Genomic DNA, 18,531 nt, shown 5'->3' on the forward strand with positions numbered 1-18,531 from the left:
CGCGCTTGCCATGACTGCAGGAGAAGTCAGCTAACAAGTGCCGTTAGCTAGTAGCTGAATGGCTGCGTCTCATTTGCTTTCCTGGGAGGTGGCGGCGGGCGGGCGGGCGGGGGGGCGGTCGAATCGTGTGTCCTCTCTTCTATTTCGATGCTCGAAATCGTGACGTAATTTCGATCGATTTCGAGAGAAAATCGAAATCGTGACACCCTTAATGAGCGCTATTGTCCACTCTTTATTTACGGAATAGATTGCAGCTCAGCACTTCCTAAGCTGCTTGTCGATGTCAGGCTGAGTGGAGCTATTGAGCGGTTTGCCTTATTGACCAGTCAGCTTATTTGCAGCTGAATTAATGTTAGACTTGTCTCCAGGCCTCGGGCCAGCTTCCATTCTTTGTCCAGGCTGGTCAATATTATATTACTCGGGCTCCTTTATCTTTTTCCCGCTAGACTTCCTATCTTTTCTTTGTCTCAATAGCCCGCTGTCACTTTGAGAGATTGTGCTATTTGTGCTTTGTCTCGCCTTTAAACTTTTCATTCTCTCAACACTTTCTCTCGTCGCTCTGACAGCTCCGATCCAGGCTGTAATCGACATCATTCCCGCACTCTTTGTCATCCCGCGGCACCTTTCTCTATGTGTAACTACTCCCCCAATTTCCTCTCTTTCCTCAGGCCACGAGGAGACAAGCTGTGTGCCCAGACCTCAATGCCCCAGCGAGTGCACTTGCCTGGAGACGGTTGTTCGCTGCAGTAACAAGCACCTCCATACACTGCCCAAAGGAATTCCCAGAAATGTGACCGAACTGTAAGTGCCATGGCAACTTTCCATCGTATCAGTTGTGTGGGTGTGACTAAGGAGGAAGCTAATAAGGACAAATGTTTGGCAATGTCAACATGTGCAACATTTTTGCAGCTACCACGCAGCCATTTAACCATTTTGTAGAGCACTTGTCCTCACTGGGCTCACGGATAAACTGGAACCTCTCCCAGCTGATTTTAAGCGTCGGGTGGGATACACCCATGACTGGTCGCCAGTCATTTGAGGGCATACCAAGACCATTCGCACTCACATTCACACCAGTAACTTTGAAAAAGTATTTTAGTTGCCTTACAGATTACTTGATTGTAATTCATTAACTAATTTTGACTTAGTTATTTTTATTTTAAATTAAATGCTTTGCTGATATTACATTACTTCATTTTAAAAGTAACTTAGTTACTTTAACTAAATTTGTCTTAGTTATTTTACTGATTGCTTGACTTCAAAAGAAAATAAGATTATAAGTCACTTTATTAGTTACTTTCAGCAGATAATGACAACCTTGTTGAATCTAACAATACATGTTTTTCCACTACTTTATTGGAACTAATAAAGTTTTATTAAAAGAAAAATAAAATAAAGACAGCCTTTTTGACTGAACAAATAATTATTTTATAATAATAAAAAATAGCATTCTTTCTGGAGTTTATTAAATGTAAATGGTCTTTATATATTTGATGTTTTTATTTTATTTTGTTTTCTAAGCTAGATAACACTTTGCCTACATTACGGCGTGTACAACCAACCTTAATATTTTCATTTTTAGCTGTCACAAACTCAACATAGGGACTAAATTTCCAGCTTGAAAACGTAAACGTCTCTACTTCTTTCATTGGTATGTACACATGATATGTCAACATGCTCAAGTCGTGACTTGGCTCATATGTGACTTCACTCCACCACAGGATAGGGCATATTTAGTATTGTAATACTTAGGAACGTGTTACCGGCATCATTACCGACAAACACATTTCAAAAACATGCACGTTAGGTTCATTAATAAAGATTCTAAATTCCCAATAGACTGTATAAGCCCTGTGATTGGCTAGCAACCAATCCACTGTAAGAATATGCCCAATAGAAAATGCCCCAATGGATAGAGATGAAACCCAAATCCTGATTTTATTTCAATGCTTGGCAAAGGTGCTCCCCAACTCTTGCACATGTAGCACAAGTAATGCGTGCCTACGAGAGGCGTGACAGGGGATTGAGGCAAAGTAAACACATCTCATCATTTTGGAGACGAGAGCATGGAGGAAAAGTGGCCAAGAAGCCATGCAGTTGTTCTCGCAGACATTTTTCTTGTGTGCTTCCTGCAGCCCTCGGGCCTCGCTCTGATGTCACTCTCTTACTTGTGGCCAAGGATCTGTACGTGTATGTGTGATGGTGTGTGTGCGCATACTTGTGTCAGGGCCAAAAGCCTGTCCACGGGAGCATTGGGGAGCAAGAGGACATTTTAATGAGCACTTTTCAATGGAAAGGGGAGGGAATGGAACTTTCCAATACTGCTGTGAGTGGTTCACGCGCACACGCACGCACACCCCGTGCAAGCCGTGAGGCCTGTCATTGTCCCAGCAGGTGTGACCAGGTGGGCCTCTCTGTTCTGGCCTTTCATGTAGTCATCTGGAGCGCTCGCAACACCGTCATTATCCAAAGTGTCCCGAGCACCATCATTACCTATCATTACCTCGCAGTCCAAAGCCCCTAACTAACCAGTACACCCCCTCTTCAGCCCACCAACTCTTGAATACGGTCAACAAAAGCAGGCGAAAGGCCCCCGCAGCTCCTCTCGGGTCATTTGTCAGGGTGGCAGCCCTCTGCTAACACTTTGCGTTGGCATTGTCTGCATGCTCGCAGGCATGTTGACAACCGTGGTGGGCTGCAAGAGAACACACACACACACACAGGAATGAATGTTGTGTCTTTCTCTATAGTAAGGGTGTCCAGACTTTTTCGTTTGAGGGCCACATACAGAAAATCAGAAGGATGCAAGGGCCACATAATGTTATGAAGACAAATTGTATTTACATAAAGAATTGTACAAATTTTGTATTTGTGTTTTTGCATATCTAGAAAAATGCTTAAGCAGGCTATTTAAACCAATTTATTTTTGAAAAAGTGACATCTATTTTTCCCACGTGTCAAATGCCATAAAGGTATATGTCGCGGGCCACTGAAAAATGGATGGTGGGCCACAAATGGTCCCCGGGCCGTAGTTTGGAAACCACTACTCTATAGTGTTGTTCTAAAATGCATATTTTGTCTGCACACAGCAAAAATTTTCAGTTTAATTTTTTTTAGAGCTGATTTTATTAACTCCCAAAGTGTAATTTGAACAGTTTTCCGAGTTAAATGGTGTAAAGAGTATGCCATGTCAGAGAGTTGATCACCTAGTGTTTGACTATCTCTGACTTCATTCCTGCACTTCTCCAGTTTGATTCCCAGCTTGATTGGGAAACACTGACATTTACAAAAGGAGTTTTGACCCATGAAGTCGTTTTCTACGGAAGTGTGGAACTGCCAACGTTCAGTAAACATTTTTGACCTGTGAGTATGTTACTATGTTCAAACATACTCGCAAGTATGTTAACCCATACTTGCGAATACAATTGGACATAACCTGCAAATACATTCGATCAAACTTGTAGGCTCATGATGGGAAAATATGCTTAACCAAAATCATGAACTGCAGACATAATTATAAATCCTAAAAATTACAATTAAACTGATTTTTCCTTAATTTTCGAACATGTTGGTATAATGTGGGGTGGGCCATATGCTGATTTATTTATTTATTCATTTATTTATTTATTTATTTTAACTTGCAAGTAATAACCCTGTGGCATTATGGGAAAATATGCTATGTTTCTAGCATTTATCCGACAAGTACGTTCAAATGTACTTTCTAGTATGTTCGAACATATTTGCCGGCAGTACGTTCGAGCGTATTTAAATAGGTTGCAAATATGGTCAAACGTACAACGCATTGGCAGTTCCACGCCTGCGTAGTTTCCACTCACAGAGACTGGTCAAAAGTAACATGATTGAAATGATCTCCTCGAAAAAGGTGTGCTCAACTAGTTGGGTTAAAGTTAATGGTCTTGAGTACAAAGTTGGGCTTGTGTGCAGCAAAATGAATGAAGATGTTCAACTGTAGCAATGAAGAGATTCACAGAAAATACTTGGGAATGCAACAGGTTTTGTCTGTTTGCATGTTGGATCGACACCCTTCAAAACAGCATAAACAACAACTCGACACATTGTAAGCCTTAATGCAACGTTTTCCTTTAAACTGCTAATCCCGCTTGCGGCGAGGCTTCCACTCTCCAGCAGCTGCACCGACTTGGCCGTTCCAACAAAAGCAACATATTTCTTCACAACTTGATGGAAATATAGCTTTGACCGCCAAGGAATAATAGTGATAGTAAACTACAGACAGTATTATTTCTCTCTTTAGTGCATGCAGCATTAAATTATGTACTGTACAGACGTTGGAATGAATGTCTTTTTTTTCCTCCAGGTATCTGGATGGAAACCAGTTCAGCGTGCTACCAAAGGAGTTGTCCTCCTTTAAGTTCCTTCAGTTAGTGTAAGTCTCACTTCTTTGTCTGATCTCAGTTGAATAAAAACATGAACTAAACTCGATCGATTCTCGTTTTTTTTGTGTGTGTTTTTTATAGGGATCTGAGCAACAACAAGATCAACTCTCTGACCAACTCATCTTTCGCCAACATGAGCCAGCTCACCACCCTGTGAGTGTCGACAGGACTCACACTCGCCGTATATTCTCTCAAATCAGACAAATTGATGTAGCGATTTTTTTTTTCTTTCATGTCGCAGAATCTTGAGCTACAATTCCTTGCGCTGCATTCCAAAAATGGCCTTCAGTGGACTGCACTCACTTCGGCTACTGTGAGTTCCAAAATGTGTTTTATTCGCAAACTTTTTACACCAAATCTCACCTAAAAAATAATACTTGGCTCATTAAGTACCATCATAATTACCAACAATGAAACACATCAAGGCCCGAGTGTTCATCAAAATCAAGACAGAAGTTTTAGTCCTAAAAATATATATTTAATATAATTGTAACCCACTGTAACATTATGCATATGAATATGAGGGGAAAAAATATTTAAATAATGATTGAATTTATATGGACTGCAAATAAAAGTTTATAAATGCACCTCAATAAATATTAATAAACAAACCTTTCTAAAACATTAACTGCAAATTTATTTAAGTTAAACACAAATGTATTTTAGTGAAAACTCACTAATTTTCTCTTTTTTGTTCAGGTCAAAGCAATGAAAATAATTCTTTGGCAGCATCTTTTTGGCAAGAAACTATGTTGAAGTGAGATGAGGATTTTCATTTAGACAGAAAGACATTCACCCATAATACAAAAAAAAAATACTGTGAATCCGATGTCCAGAGGCATATAATCTCTCCCTCCTGTTATGGCCTGTTATTATGCTGTTTTGTTTTGTTTTGTTTAGTTTAGTTTAGTTTAGTTTTGTTTTGTTTTGTTTTGTTTTGTTTTGTTTTGTTTTGTTTTGTTTTGTTTTGTTTTGTTTTGTTTTGTTTTGTTTGTTTGTTTGTTTGTTTGTTTGCTTGTTTGTTTGTTTGTTTGTTTGTTTTTATCATTACCACAAATTTACAACATTATGGATTTTTGTTATCACTTCCCTGAGGAAAGATAAATTTCTTATTTATTTGTATGCATTGTTAAAAAGTTACTGCAACAAGAATGTAATGTAATCATATATTTTTTCAAAATATATGATTTTATAAAGTCACTGACGGCATAATGGTTCACTCGTCTGATATGCAGCTTGGGGTCAGTTCAATGACATGATTGTGCATAAAATAGTCCAAATGGATCAGTTTTATGCATTAAAAATAATTTGTATTTAATCCACTTTAGGCACTCCAATATACTTTACCAGGAACAACAGAGTCACACGAGAAGAAAAAGAGCAAACTTTTTTTAACATGCAAAATAGACCAAGCAAGTTATTTTGAGAAGTTCTGCAATCAGCCTAAATGAGTGATTAAAAAGAATATCTGACAAGCGAGGCCAGCAGATGTTGAGAATCTTTGATAAACTCCAGAGGAGCGGGACGTCTAAACAGTTATGACAGCTTATGAATACACGCACACAAACACAACCTCTGCCCCATTTTCCGCGCGTAAGTGGCAACATCGGCGTTCGGCATCCGCAGCCCACACCTCGCCGAGGCCGCTGCGCACAATCACCATGACACTGATTACCCGAGAATGTTCACCCGCGCCAACCATAATGGCTTTGAAGGTGCCTGCGAGCCTTTGATTGTGCCCTCTCGCTGACCGTGGGCTCCAAATGGGGAGGGATCGGTCTGCTCAGTAACTGTGATGTTGGATATAAACGTGCGCGACACTTAGATGATGAAACCCAAAGCGATATTTGGACCCGAGGCCTTGCCTTCCAATTCAAATCTACGGCCTCGCTCACTGAGGCCAGACACAGTGGAGACTCACGCGTACGTCCAAACATTTTTCTCTTTGAGTGCTGCATACAGGGAAAAAAAACAAAAAAAAAAACAAAGGTTCCTACGACTACTTTGAACAATCTGCACCTTTATTTCTTAAATGCCCTAAAACTAATCCACAAGTGACGGTAAAGATTTGCTGAATCGAATTTACAGTAACATGGGCTACATTCCAGACTACCCACGCAATAAGTGAAATCTGTGACCTAGAAATTCCATGTTGAAAGGCATGTCTTTAAAAGACAAGGGGGCCTATTCACTAAAGGTTTGCGTCACCTTTGCACCGCGCTAACCAGCAAAAATGGAGCAATCTGCGAGCGCCTAATTCACTAAACACGCGCAGATGGGGAAATCCGTCACTAAGTGCTCTGCCGAACAGATTGTGTCACGGTGCGCCGGTGTTATTTGCGCGTATATAAATTAGGTAATTTGCAAACATTTGACGCAACATATGCCCACCCCAATGCAAATGAGACTCTTTGATATGCAGCGTCTAATTCACTAACGCCGGCGCAAATTGCCACACTGCGATTCCGTGACGCAAATAACATCTTTGGAAAGCATTATTAACTGCTCCAACCTCGATCATGACAGCAGTACGTGCCATTTGCAGCACAACATCAACGGCAGATCACACAGAGAGATAGAGAAAGAGAGGGAGGGGGAAACCATTATATGTTTGTTTTAGGACACATAACGTAACCCGGGCTGATCGGCAATGGCACGGAGGCATTTTACGATCATTTTTTACGTGCCAGATGCATACTGTACGCCCACGCCAACCTCTGAAAATGTATTTTTAAAAAACAATCGCACCAATAATTTGTACTTTATGAATGAATGACGTCGTTGTCGTCCTCTCTGCTCTGTACAGCTTAATGGCGCTATGAACGCTTACTCTCGGTCCAACCTCGCTTTCTGATAATGTCATCTTTCTCGCAACTGTTACTATAACAACCATGTTCTTGGCGCAAATCCATTGCCATGTGTGGTAAATCAGGTGCAAATTTGCTCCAAGCTGTCAGTTTTGTGGGCGTGTTTGCGCCCGGTATATGATTAGAGCAATATCCTTAGTGAATAGGTGGGTAACTGGGTGCAGACTGCGGCTGCCGTTGTGGTGCAATATTTCGCGCTATTACCTAACACAGCGCATTCTTAGTGAATATGCCCCAAGGTCTTTAAAAATACTTTTAGAATAATACAAACACATTGAATCACATAATGTAGTGAGTGATCAAAGAATAGATAGCAAAAATATTGCACAGTTTACCTATCCCTTAGTGTTTTCAGGAAATTTTTCACCAAACTAACGTAATGTATCATCTATGTATGTTAATAATCATGCCCAAAGATTTACGTTATAGCCAAAACATTCTGAAGGTGTAAAAAGCAGGATTACTGAGGACACGACACACAATGTTTTGTTTTTGTTTTTTTTACATCAGCTGTGCAGAACTACAGTACAGTACATTCTGTTTCGATCTTCTTCACTCAAATTATCTTCTCATACCTAATGAGTGTGCTGCCATCCAGTGGTTGATAATGGAATTACACCTGATGTCAACGATAGGAAAATACAGTTATTAATGCTACAAAAAAAAAAAAAAAAAAATCCACATTAACAAGATCACAAAACTGGAGCCTGTGATGGATTGGGGTTATTTTTAGTATATTGTTGGTGTCGAGCCAAAATCTTCTATCTGCTAAACGCTTTTCAGGAGACCCCAAAAACTCCACGTTCAACCATTAACATTACATCAACAAACATAGCAAGCCATTTTCAAAACTTGGTCAATAATTTGTCAAAATTATCCCCACTGTGGACTGGCCAACAGTATATATTTATGAAAAAATATGGAATTTAAATGTACAGTATTAGATTGGCCACGCTGGTGTTGACGCATTGGCCTCCCATGTGTGCTCGGAGCAGGCACACTTTAAAAAAAAAATAAAAAATTACTCGTGACAACAAAGCTTTTTATGGTAGGATGTGACTGAAGCCCCCATCATTACTCCACACAAAGCCTGAGAGGCCTTTTAGCGCCCGACGAGCGAATCTCTGCCGTCATTAGCTTGATGTCGCCTCGCATGCCTTGCGAGCGCCGCTTTGATCCCTAATGAAACGCCATCCGTTATTTCTGCTCTTACTCACTCACGCCAGACCCGCTTCCACGAGACTGCCTGGGCGACGCCATGTGAACAACCCCCTCCCCACTGACCCCCCACCAATGAAAGCCACACACATGACTTAGACTTGGATCTATATTTGCACAAACCATGCCTGTCCACCTGTAGATAATTTCTGTATTACATTTACATATTTTTAAAAGGTCTTTTAGTGTTTTGATGGTGACTTAAAAGTAACATTTTGGCATTTCGCCTGTTGAGGGATTGACTGCAAGCAAGTCACAGCCAGCCTTTTAAAATGTTGTGGTTTATCAGTGCGGCTAATTCCCAATCAAACCACTCTCACTGATGGTTGGTTGAAATATCGTGGACTGTAAGAGGTGTGAATTAATCTCAGTCTTTTCTCTTACTCTCACAATTTGTTCCTTTACTTTGTGGCCACGAAACTAAAGCAACAAGGAGCTCCAATTAATGAGTTTTGACTCTAATACCCGAGTTCAAAGTTTGGAGCTTCACACGAAGCGTGAGAGCGGGATAGTCGCACACCCCGAGGTGCCGACGCCTTTCCCAAGCTGCACCTCTGGTTTTATGCTGCAGTAAAGACGAGAAGCATCATTAACGCTTCAAACGCAACACTGGGTTCGAACCTGGCACGGGCGCTGTGCGGTTTTTCTCCGAGTGAGATTCCACGTGTGTGTATGAAGTTTGTGGTTTTCAACTGCCTATTAAGAAGATGCTAATTGGCCTGCTGAGTATTTGGTGTGTGTGTGTGTGTGTGTGTGTTGGGGGGGGGGGGGCAGAACCAGGGTGTGGCCCATATGCTGGAAAGTGACATGAAAGTGACATTAATCCAAACAAAACAAAAAAAAGAGGAAAAAAAATATAGAAATGATTTGCTGGGTTAGGCTTTAGGTAAAAAATGAAGACTCACTAACTCATTTGCTCCCAAAAACGTATAAACACGTTCTATTTTAAATGTTTTAAGTGTCCCAAAAACATATTTATACGTTTTTTATGTTTGTTTGCTTTTTATGGTAGAGCATACATTAGGCTTTGATGCAGCCTCTCAATTGCAAAGAACGGTTGAAGAAATGGTCAACTCAAACGGCCAACAGGTGGCAGCGGAGCAAAGGAGTTGAATTACTCAAAATTCTAAATAGATTTGTGAATGATGATGAAACTTAGCTATATTCAAATGCTGATTACTGCCAAATGGAAACAGATAGAAATCTGATGAAAGAAGAGACGTTAATCTTTCTTTTGGTAGGTTCTATATTTTCATAGCAATAGAACACAATATTCTGTGGGCCTTGCAAAATCAGTCAAAATCCAGTAAAAAAAAAAAAAAAAAAAAGCCAAGAGTGAAGGGGATTGCTTCTGTGAAATGACTGGGAGTGAATGCAGGTACATGCTAAATACTGTTTTGTTTTTGTTTTGTTTTTTTAAATCCTGATCTCGCCTGTACACGCTCGCCATGAAAATGATGTGATTTCATGATGCACAGCTGCACACAAGACAAAGAGAGGATGTCATTACGAGAGCGGATCAGGTTGCTTCCCGGAGACTCCCTGGCTGCCATTAGTGCTCTGCCAGGCTGGCACACTGCTGGCTGGCTGACTGGCACACGTGCCCCCCACTTGCTGCCCACTCGCTCATAAGCATCCCCCTTCACATTCAGGCCATTAAAATGTCTCAAGACACTCTCATTGTGTTTAGTGTGGCTGCACCGGTTGCTTTGCCTTGACTGGTATTACCCGCAGCATTGTGGGAAGGAAGTTTCAGTTCTTAAGGGAGAGGATGAGACATGTTTGCTTTATAGGAGAAACGTATATGATTCATTTTCCTACATTAGAGACGTTACGTTTATTGCTGCCACACCAGAAAAGAAAAAAAGAGCTATATCGCATTTTAACATGATAAATTTCATGTAAACATGATAATTTCATGTTTTAACATGATAATTATTACGTTAACATGATAAATTTCATGTAAACATGATAATTTCATGTTTTAACATGATAATTATTACGTTAACATGAAACTTATGTAAAACCATGGAAATTATGTGAAAACGTGATATGGCTCGTGTTTTGTTTTGTTTTTTTCTGGTGTGGCAGCAATACGCTTCAGTACTTGAGTAACTAGTAACTTATTCATTGAAAAATAAAACATACTAAGTAAATGGTGAGTAACTTTAAAAACAAAACAAAAAAACAAGAATGTCAAATAGACAAAATTAAAAAAATAAATAATATCCCTAACTTAGAAAAATAATAAGTTAAGTCTTTATATATATATTTTTTAATTTCTAAAATAATATGAATGAAATGAAAATATGAATGAAAGGCAAATTCAGTTACAAGAGGTCTTTCTTTACTAACAACTTATGAAATCAAAGTAATGTTTTTGTAGACTGAAATGTGGACATTTTTGAGGCAGATACAGATGATGGCGCATGAGCCGTTCTTCATGTAAATGAGCCAATTTGGCAACTTGGCTTTTGTGTGGAGCTGCGGAGAAAATGTAGTCAAACGTCACTAGTGGTCTCATTGGATATGAAAAACAAAACAAAACGGCAGAAGATAAAACTGGGTTCCAGCATTGCTTGATTGAGCTGACAGATCTCGTGAATCTGCTGCCAATTATACTGTATATCCACACAATATATTTAATTTCATACTCTCAGTTGGTATTGATTTAGCTTTTACGAGTGTCAATATACGTTTTGTGTTATGATCAAGTCACATGAATTGAGTTACGACTGACTTAACCCAAGCGATGACTTGACTGGACTTGCTTGATGTCTTCCACTGCAACTTACTCCCACCTGTGCCTGTCAGGTCTCTCCATGGCAACGAAATCTCCGAGCTTCCTGATGGCATCTTCGGCGACGTGGCGGCTCTCTCCCACTTGTGAGTGACAAACATGCACGCACACACACGCTCTCTTCACCAGCTTATCTAATGCATCTGCACAGCACACACGCAGTCTTACATACATATGCTTTCAAGTAGCAGTGTGGCACACAGTGACCGATTTGTAGTCCACTTTGGTGGGCCCGACCTCCCTCCCCTTACTCTAATTAACCGCTCTGTGGTTAAGCTTCGCACAGAGCCCTCCACTGTCCCATTCCATCCCCAAAACACACTCGCTCAGATGGCCCGCACAGATCTGCGTGTTTGTTTATGCCTGCACTTTTTTTTTTTTTTTTTGCATTCCCGAATCCTGATCAATAGACTTATCGGGCCGAGAGGCATGCCGGCAAAGCGGAGGGCGGGGCCATTGATCTTTGCTCGCGGTCAAGTGGCATCCGTGTTTGCAGATGTCAGGTGTCAGCTATTGGCGCGGCCTGAAAGACGAGCCTGTGCGCCGCCGTAATGGAAGTGCATCGATTCGGGAGCGTGAGGACAAAGCCCGCATTGATCCCACCTTAAGAGAATCTCGTGATCACGCGTTGACAGTGCACCATGGAGGATAAATAATCTCGCCATCTCTTTTGTGGCTCCACATTTGCACTCAAACTACACACAGAACTGACTCTGATGCAAGGGCGGACTTCACATTTGCCAAATGTTGGTTTGTTCCCAAAATTTCCAGGGGCCCCCAAATCTCTCGTAAAAAAAATTTAATAAAATATCCTGAAAGAAATGGCCTTCCTCTTAATGTTGAGCTGGCTGACTTGCTCCATAATCTTCATTTTTAGGACTCCATCTAGCTCCGGAACTATAGTAGAAGTTTCTCGATTTGCACATTTTATTTAATATATATAAAAAATAAAAAATAAATTAAAATGCAGTAAAATGTTGTGAGGGGCCCCACACAGGACTGGGTTTTGCTTGGGGGAGCCCAAATGACTAAATACACCCCAGCTCTGAGGTACTTAACTTTGTAAAAGCTCTAGAGAGACACCTGCTGGTCATGCATGGTACTACACTAATAGAACTTGATTGAAAAGCTAGAAAAAGTAGTCAAGTATTCTACAATTACTTTTTTTGACATTTTAGAAGTATATAAACAAACATTTTCAAATATACTTAGTGCAAGTGAATGCAAATGCCATAGTATAAATGAAACATATTGACAACATCCATCCATGCATTTACTTGATCGCTTATTCCTCACAAGGGTCGTGGGGGGTGCTGGAGCCTATCTCAGCTGGCTCTGTGCAGTAGGCGTGGTACACCCTGGACTGGTTGCCAGCCAATCGCAGGGCACACAGAGACGAACAACCATTCACACTCACAAGCACACCTAGGGACAATTCGGCGCGCCCAATTAACCTGCCATGCATGTCTTTGGAATGTGGGAGGAGACCGGAGTACCCGGAGAAGACCCACGCAGGCACGGGGCACGGGGAGAACATGCAAACTCACACACAGGAAGGCCGGAGCCTGGACTCGAACCCGAGTCCTCAGTACTGGGAGGCGCACGTGCTAACCAGTCAGCCACCGGGCCGCCATTGACAACATCACATATTGAAAATATCAAATTAGAGCATCACTTAATCCAGCGCAGACTGCAATAAACCAAGTTTAGCTGAGCTTAATTTTGTTTTTGTTTTTTAACCCCAGATTTAACACTTTGGTCAGTAACTGTAAGTAAGTAAATATTTTGTTGCTTTCCACATCTGGGATATCGTTATCACTTGGCGAGTGAATGACAAACGTCAGTGGGCTCAGTACGATGCTTGTTGTAAAGGTCAGTTATTTGTGGATCACTACACCACCAGGGGAGAAATTACTGCCTGTACACACTCTGTTAAAAAGTGACCGTCCGCAAATGTTATCTGGACATATTGCCCAATTACTGACATGGACACTTCCGGTATTCGTTATCACAAGCTTTGATGATGTTGAGAGATTCTTTTCACTGGTATTTTCTCAGAGCAATCGGCGCCAACCCGCTGTACTGCGACTGCCGCCTGCGCTGGTTGTCCGACTGGGTCAAGACCGGATACAAAGAGCCCGGTATCGCCCGCTGTGCTGGTCCACGTGGTCTGGAGGGCAAACTCCTGCTCACCACGCCAGCAAAGAAGTTTGAATGCACGGGTGAGATACATTTGATGTCAAATGTACACCAGAGTTATTTTTTATTATGCTTATTTTTGTTTCGTTTGTATTTTTGTTTTTAAATTCAGGTAGTTTTCATTTGAATTTAGAGTTGGTTTGTTCATTTTTATTCATTTTTAGTTTTTGTTTAGTTTTTATTCGTTTTATTCTTCATGAAAATGTTTTTATTTTAGTTATTTCGATAGTTTTTGTTGATTATTGACGTGCACTCAGAACTAGGGATGTCACTATAAGGGCAATATCGTGATATCGTGATATTAAAACTGCCACAATATCGTCGTCGTCATGTTCACAATATTTAAAAGGAACACATCTGTTAAAAAAAAACAAAAAAAAAGTCAGGTTGATTTCCATTTGTGCAGTTCTAGCACCCTCTCGTGGCTAGTTTATTAGTGCAATTTAATTTTCATTTGGGATGTTTTGGCCTTCTATGTTTAAAATCTATGCTAATTGTAAGATGAAGGGGAACCTAATTTGCTTGTGAAGCGATCAATGTGTTATCATGATCAAGTAAGTGGCTCAATATTGTTATTATAGATTGTAGGTAGTTTATATGCATTGTTGTTATGTACAAAAGCACAATATTGTGCTTTTTTTTTTTTTGTATGAGCTTTTTTTTTTTTTTTTATTACAATATTGTGATCTTTTTTTAAATATCGCCAACCCCCAACACACACACACACACAATATCGTGATAATTATCGTACCGTGACCTTCAGATCGTGTTAATATCGTATCGTGATGTTTGGATATCGTTACATCCCTACTCAGAACATTAGGCTGCATGTACCTATTTCCTGAAAATGTTGTAAAATAGGACATCTTTTGTGAGCTGCAGTATCACGGACTGTCAACCCAAAAGGCTCCAGAGATGTTTTTGTTTCAAAACTTCTGCTGCTTACGTTTTGTTTCTTTCGCCCACATAGGTGAAGTGGACACAGCAGTGCTGGCCAAGTGTAACCCGTGTCTGTCCAGCCCATGTCAGAACCAGGCCGTCTGTCATAGCGACCCGGTGGACATCTACAGGTGCAACTGTGCTCCAGGATTCAAGGTCAGTCTGGTTCCTCCGGGAGCGTGCTCACTGGAGACGTCGATGTCCTGCTGGTCTGATGGTGGCTTGTGATGTCAGGGCAAAAACTGCGAGATGGCTCTGAACGCCTGCGTCAGCAACCCTTGCGCCAACGGAGGGCAATGCCAAGTGGATGAGGAGGACGAGGGACAGTACAGGTGAGGAAGATCATCCGGGATGCCTCCAAAGTTGATTGCACAGATTTAGAAAAAGGAAGAAAAACATCTTGCGGTCAAACTGTTGGTTAATTAATGTTAATTTATTGTAAAGGTAATATTTTTAATGCATTTTCATGCAAGTGTATGACTTTAATCATTATTTCCCTCTGTATTCTGTGTAAAGAGAAGTTAAAAGTTACACTCATTCAACTTTTTTTCGGTCACACAAGTGCAAAATTAAGGTAAATATTAATATGTTATATTATTTGGTAATAATGTTCAGATTTCACGTAATGTTATTTTTTTTTTTTTATCATTTCTTAACTGTCACACTAGTATAAAAAGAAGAACATTAGAAGAACACTTTTTTTTTCCCTATGGCGTAAAAATAAGTTGACCACTGCTAGTTAAATATGTTAACTTTCATGAAAAAAAAATAAATAAAAAAATTAACCCGTAAATTTAGCCAATTTTGTGCAGTTCATTTTTTATGTTAACTTTCCAAAAATTGAAAGTTTTTGGATTTTATTTTTATTTGGATTTTGTGCAACCCATTTCGACCCTTCATAAATATCCTGTAAAGCAAAAATAAGTCAAATCATAGTTTTAGTAATAGAATAATAATGATTTTTTTAAAATCTTTTATATCATGATTTTTAAGGACATAATTATTCATCAATTAACCAACCAAAACTTTATCCACTGTATTAAAAAATAAATATTTTGTATTTATATTCTTATTTTTAGTTTTGTTTTATATTTTTAAATATTGTATTTATTATAATAATAATCATCATCATCAATTATTTAATTAATTATTTAATTAAATGAATGTAAACATGAATAAATGCATTTTCTGTCAAAGTTCAAACTTGAAAGCTTTAACTCAGGAGTTAAAGCTTTTAAAACTGTATTTTTAAGGATTTAACTCTGGAGTTAAAGAAAGTTAAAGCTTAAAGTTGTATATTTAAAGCTTTAACTTTGACATCTTGAGAATGTAAATGCTTAAGGCTCACTCAGTCGAAGTCTCACAAGACATGCTGATGCGTGTGCGCGTGTGTTGCAGCTGCACATGTCCACCGGGTTTCGAGGGCCCCACCTGCCAGACCAACATTGATGACTGTGAGGACAATGACTGTGAGAACGGCGCCACCTGCGTGGACGGGGTCAACAAGTACACTTGTTTTTGTGCCCCCTACTACACAGGTAACCACGACGCATGGGCCGGCATTCGATAACTTCATGTCGCAGTTTGTAATATGCCAAGTGATGTGCGTGCAGGGGACATGTGTGAGGAAATGGAGGACGTGTGCGCCCCAGGCCGGAGCCCCTGCCAACATCAGTCTACCTGCCTCATCACCTCCTCTGGGCCCAAGTCAGTAATGGAAAAAAAATAAAAATGGTGCAGACACACTATAGTCAAGTGTTGCCTTTGTGCGCGTCAGGTGCGTGTGCGCTCCTGGTTACGTGGGTGACGACTGCAGTGTGGACTACGACGACTGCCAGGAGCATCGCTGTCAGAATGGAGCCTGGTGTGTGGATGAGCTGAACGGGTACACGTGCCAGTGTCAGGAAGGTTACAGGTCAGCACACACCTGGAATTTTCATTTTAGTTGGTTTTTATTTCGTTTTGAGTTTTGTTTTTTTAAGTTGAATTTTAATTGGTTTTCAGTGTGGTTCTGTTAGATTTGATTAGTTTTAGTTACTTAATAAATGCTTACTTTTAGTATAGTTTTAGTTTCAGTATTAGTTTTTTTTTAATGTATTACTTGTGCACAATATTTAAAAAACACAATGGGAGCGACATCATCTGAAGGTCTATTGGCTGCTGCTAGATGATGTCACATATGTGTGACACACTTTCTTTTCACCTTATTCCGGTAATATCAAAATAAATGTCCTTATAATCACATTTAAAATTATACCCCAAGCCTCATGCATTAAATTGCCAAAGACTAAAACATTTTTCCTATAATTATAGTTAGTTTCAGTTGGTTTTAGATTTTATTTTTTTCATTAGTTTTAGTTAACTGTAAAAAAAAAAAAAAAAAAAAAAAAAAAAGGTCTAAAATAATGAACCCTATAAATCACAAAATATATTACAGAAAATTCTGATTCTTTGTAGAGTATGTATTGGTCCTTTTCAACAAACATTTTTTTAAACCAACTTCCACATATGACTTTTGATATGTGTCATAATTGATACATCCGGTCACAATGCTTTAAATTCATACATTTATGACTGTCGGGAAAGCCATCAGCTGGGTGATACTGCCTTCTAATGGATTATCCATGTAATGCATGTGTCAGATGATATACATCGCTGTTTTAATGTGGGGGAAAAAAATATACTCATGAAGTAGAGGGCTCAAAATGTCTTGTATTTAAATCATTTGCTCCCAAAAAAAAAAAAAAAAAAAGTATAAATATGTTCTATTTCGAATATTACCAATGTCCCAAAGGCATATTTATATGTTATGTTTTTTAATGCTAGAGCATACAGAAGATTTTGATGCACCTTCTGAACTGAAGAGAACAGTTGAAGTTATGAAGTAAAGTAGTTATTACAAAACGGCCAGCAGGTGGCAGCAGAGTATAAGAGAGCAACCAGGGCCATGTTGCAACAAGTTCTTTTCCCCAGTGTTTTCAACAGATTTGTGAATAATGATGATACTTAGCTATAATCAAATGTTAATTGCTGCAAAACAGAAACAGACACAAATATATGTCCTTCCTAATATACTTCCTGATGAAAGAAGATACTCTAATCTTTCTTTTGGTAGTTGCATGTTTTTATAACAAGAGAACACAATATTCTGTGGGCGTTGCAAAATCTGTCAAAATCCAGGCTTGCTTCAGTGAAAATGGCTGAGAGTGAATGAGTTAATATAAGTTTGGCTTTATTTAAAGTTGGGAAAATTGATAAAAAATAATAATAATAAATAGCTACTTATTTATAATGCTTCCTATTTCTTATTGTGCACTCAGCGGCCAGTTGTGTGAGATTCCTCCTTCGCCGTTGTCCCTGTGCGAGCTGGCCGACTGTCAGAACGACGCCCCCTGCGTTGAGCGGGGCGGCCGCGCCCTCTGCCAGTGCCCCCCGGAGTTTGGCGGGCCGCGCTGCGAGAAGCTGGTCAGCGTCAACTTTGTGGACAGAGACTCTTATCTGCTGCTGTCCGACCTCAAGAACTGGCCACAGGCCAACATCACCCTGCAGGTACAGGTGCTCCGCCTCCTACTTGATTCTTAGACGTTCTTCTTTGAAGCAATCCTCCTTGCCTGCTGCGTCCGCAGGTTTCCACGGCGGAGGATAACGGCATCCTCTTGTACAACGGAGACAACGATCACATTGCGGTGGAGCTGTACCAAGGTCACGTCAAGGTCAGCTACGACCCAGGCAGCCAGCCCGGCCACGCCATCTACAGGTCAGCCGCTCTCACTGCAATGTGCCATCATCGACCGTCACGTCAGTTCTAGCATTCACCGTGTTTCTTCCTCCCCCGCCGCCAGCGCCGAGACCATCAACGACGGTCAGTTCCACACGGTGGAGCTGGTCACCTTGGACCAGATGGTGAACCTGTCTATCGACGGGGGTCTCCCCACCACCATGGACAGTTTTGGGGCAGTGCGGCCCCTCAACGGAGAGGCTCCACTATACGTGGGGGGTAGGGGCCCTCTCCAGAACACACCTCCCTCCTCTTCAGGCACTCTTAACTACTACACTACTGTCGATCACCTCCCTCCCTCCCCCACCACCACCA

At 40.4% G+C, this 18,531-nt stretch overlaps 1 protein-coding gene across 4 annotated transcripts in view; it reads left to right on the forward strand.

Annotated features, from left to right (window-relative positions):
• Window positions 1-18,531, forward strand: part of slit1a (slit homolog 1a (Drosophila)) — a 108,291-nt gene that overhangs the window by 82,810 nt on the left and 6,950 nt on the right. For 2 of the 4 annotated variants that reach the window (XM_077494367.1, XM_077494369.1), the window contains 14 exons: window positions 669-801; window positions 4,337-4,405; window positions 4,497-4,568; window positions 4,657-4,728; window positions 11,315-11,386; window positions 13,359-13,522; window positions 14,470-14,594; window positions 14,673-14,770; window positions 15,837-15,976; window positions 16,052-16,145; window positions 16,216-16,353; window positions 17,759-17,987; window positions 18,065-18,195; window positions 18,281-18,474. In XM_077494367.1, coding sequence (XP_077350493.1) covers window positions 669-801; window positions 4,337-4,405; window positions 4,497-4,568; window positions 4,657-4,728; window positions 11,315-11,386; window positions 13,359-13,522; window positions 14,470-14,594; window positions 14,673-14,770; window positions 15,837-15,976; window positions 16,052-16,145; window positions 16,216-16,353; window positions 17,759-17,987; window positions 18,065-18,195; window positions 18,281-18,474 — 1,731 coding nt within the window. The remainder of the gene's footprint in view (window positions 1-668; window positions 802-4,336; window positions 4,406-4,496; window positions 4,569-4,656; window positions 4,729-11,314; window positions 11,387-13,358; window positions 13,523-14,469; window positions 14,595-14,672; window positions 14,771-15,836; window positions 15,977-16,051; window positions 16,146-16,215; window positions 16,354-17,758; window positions 17,988-18,064; window positions 18,196-18,280; window positions 18,475-18,531) is intronic. The other 2 variants (XM_077494370.1, XM_077494371.1) reach the window with 1 other exon arrangement.

This window comes from Festucalex cinctus, chromosome 14 (assembly GCF_051991245.1).
Source record: "Festucalex cinctus isolate MCC-2025b chromosome 14, RoL_Fcin_1.0, whole genome shotgun sequence".
Lineage (NCBI taxonomy): Eukaryota > Metazoa > Chordata > Actinopteri > Syngnathiformes > Syngnathidae > Festucalex > Festucalex cinctus.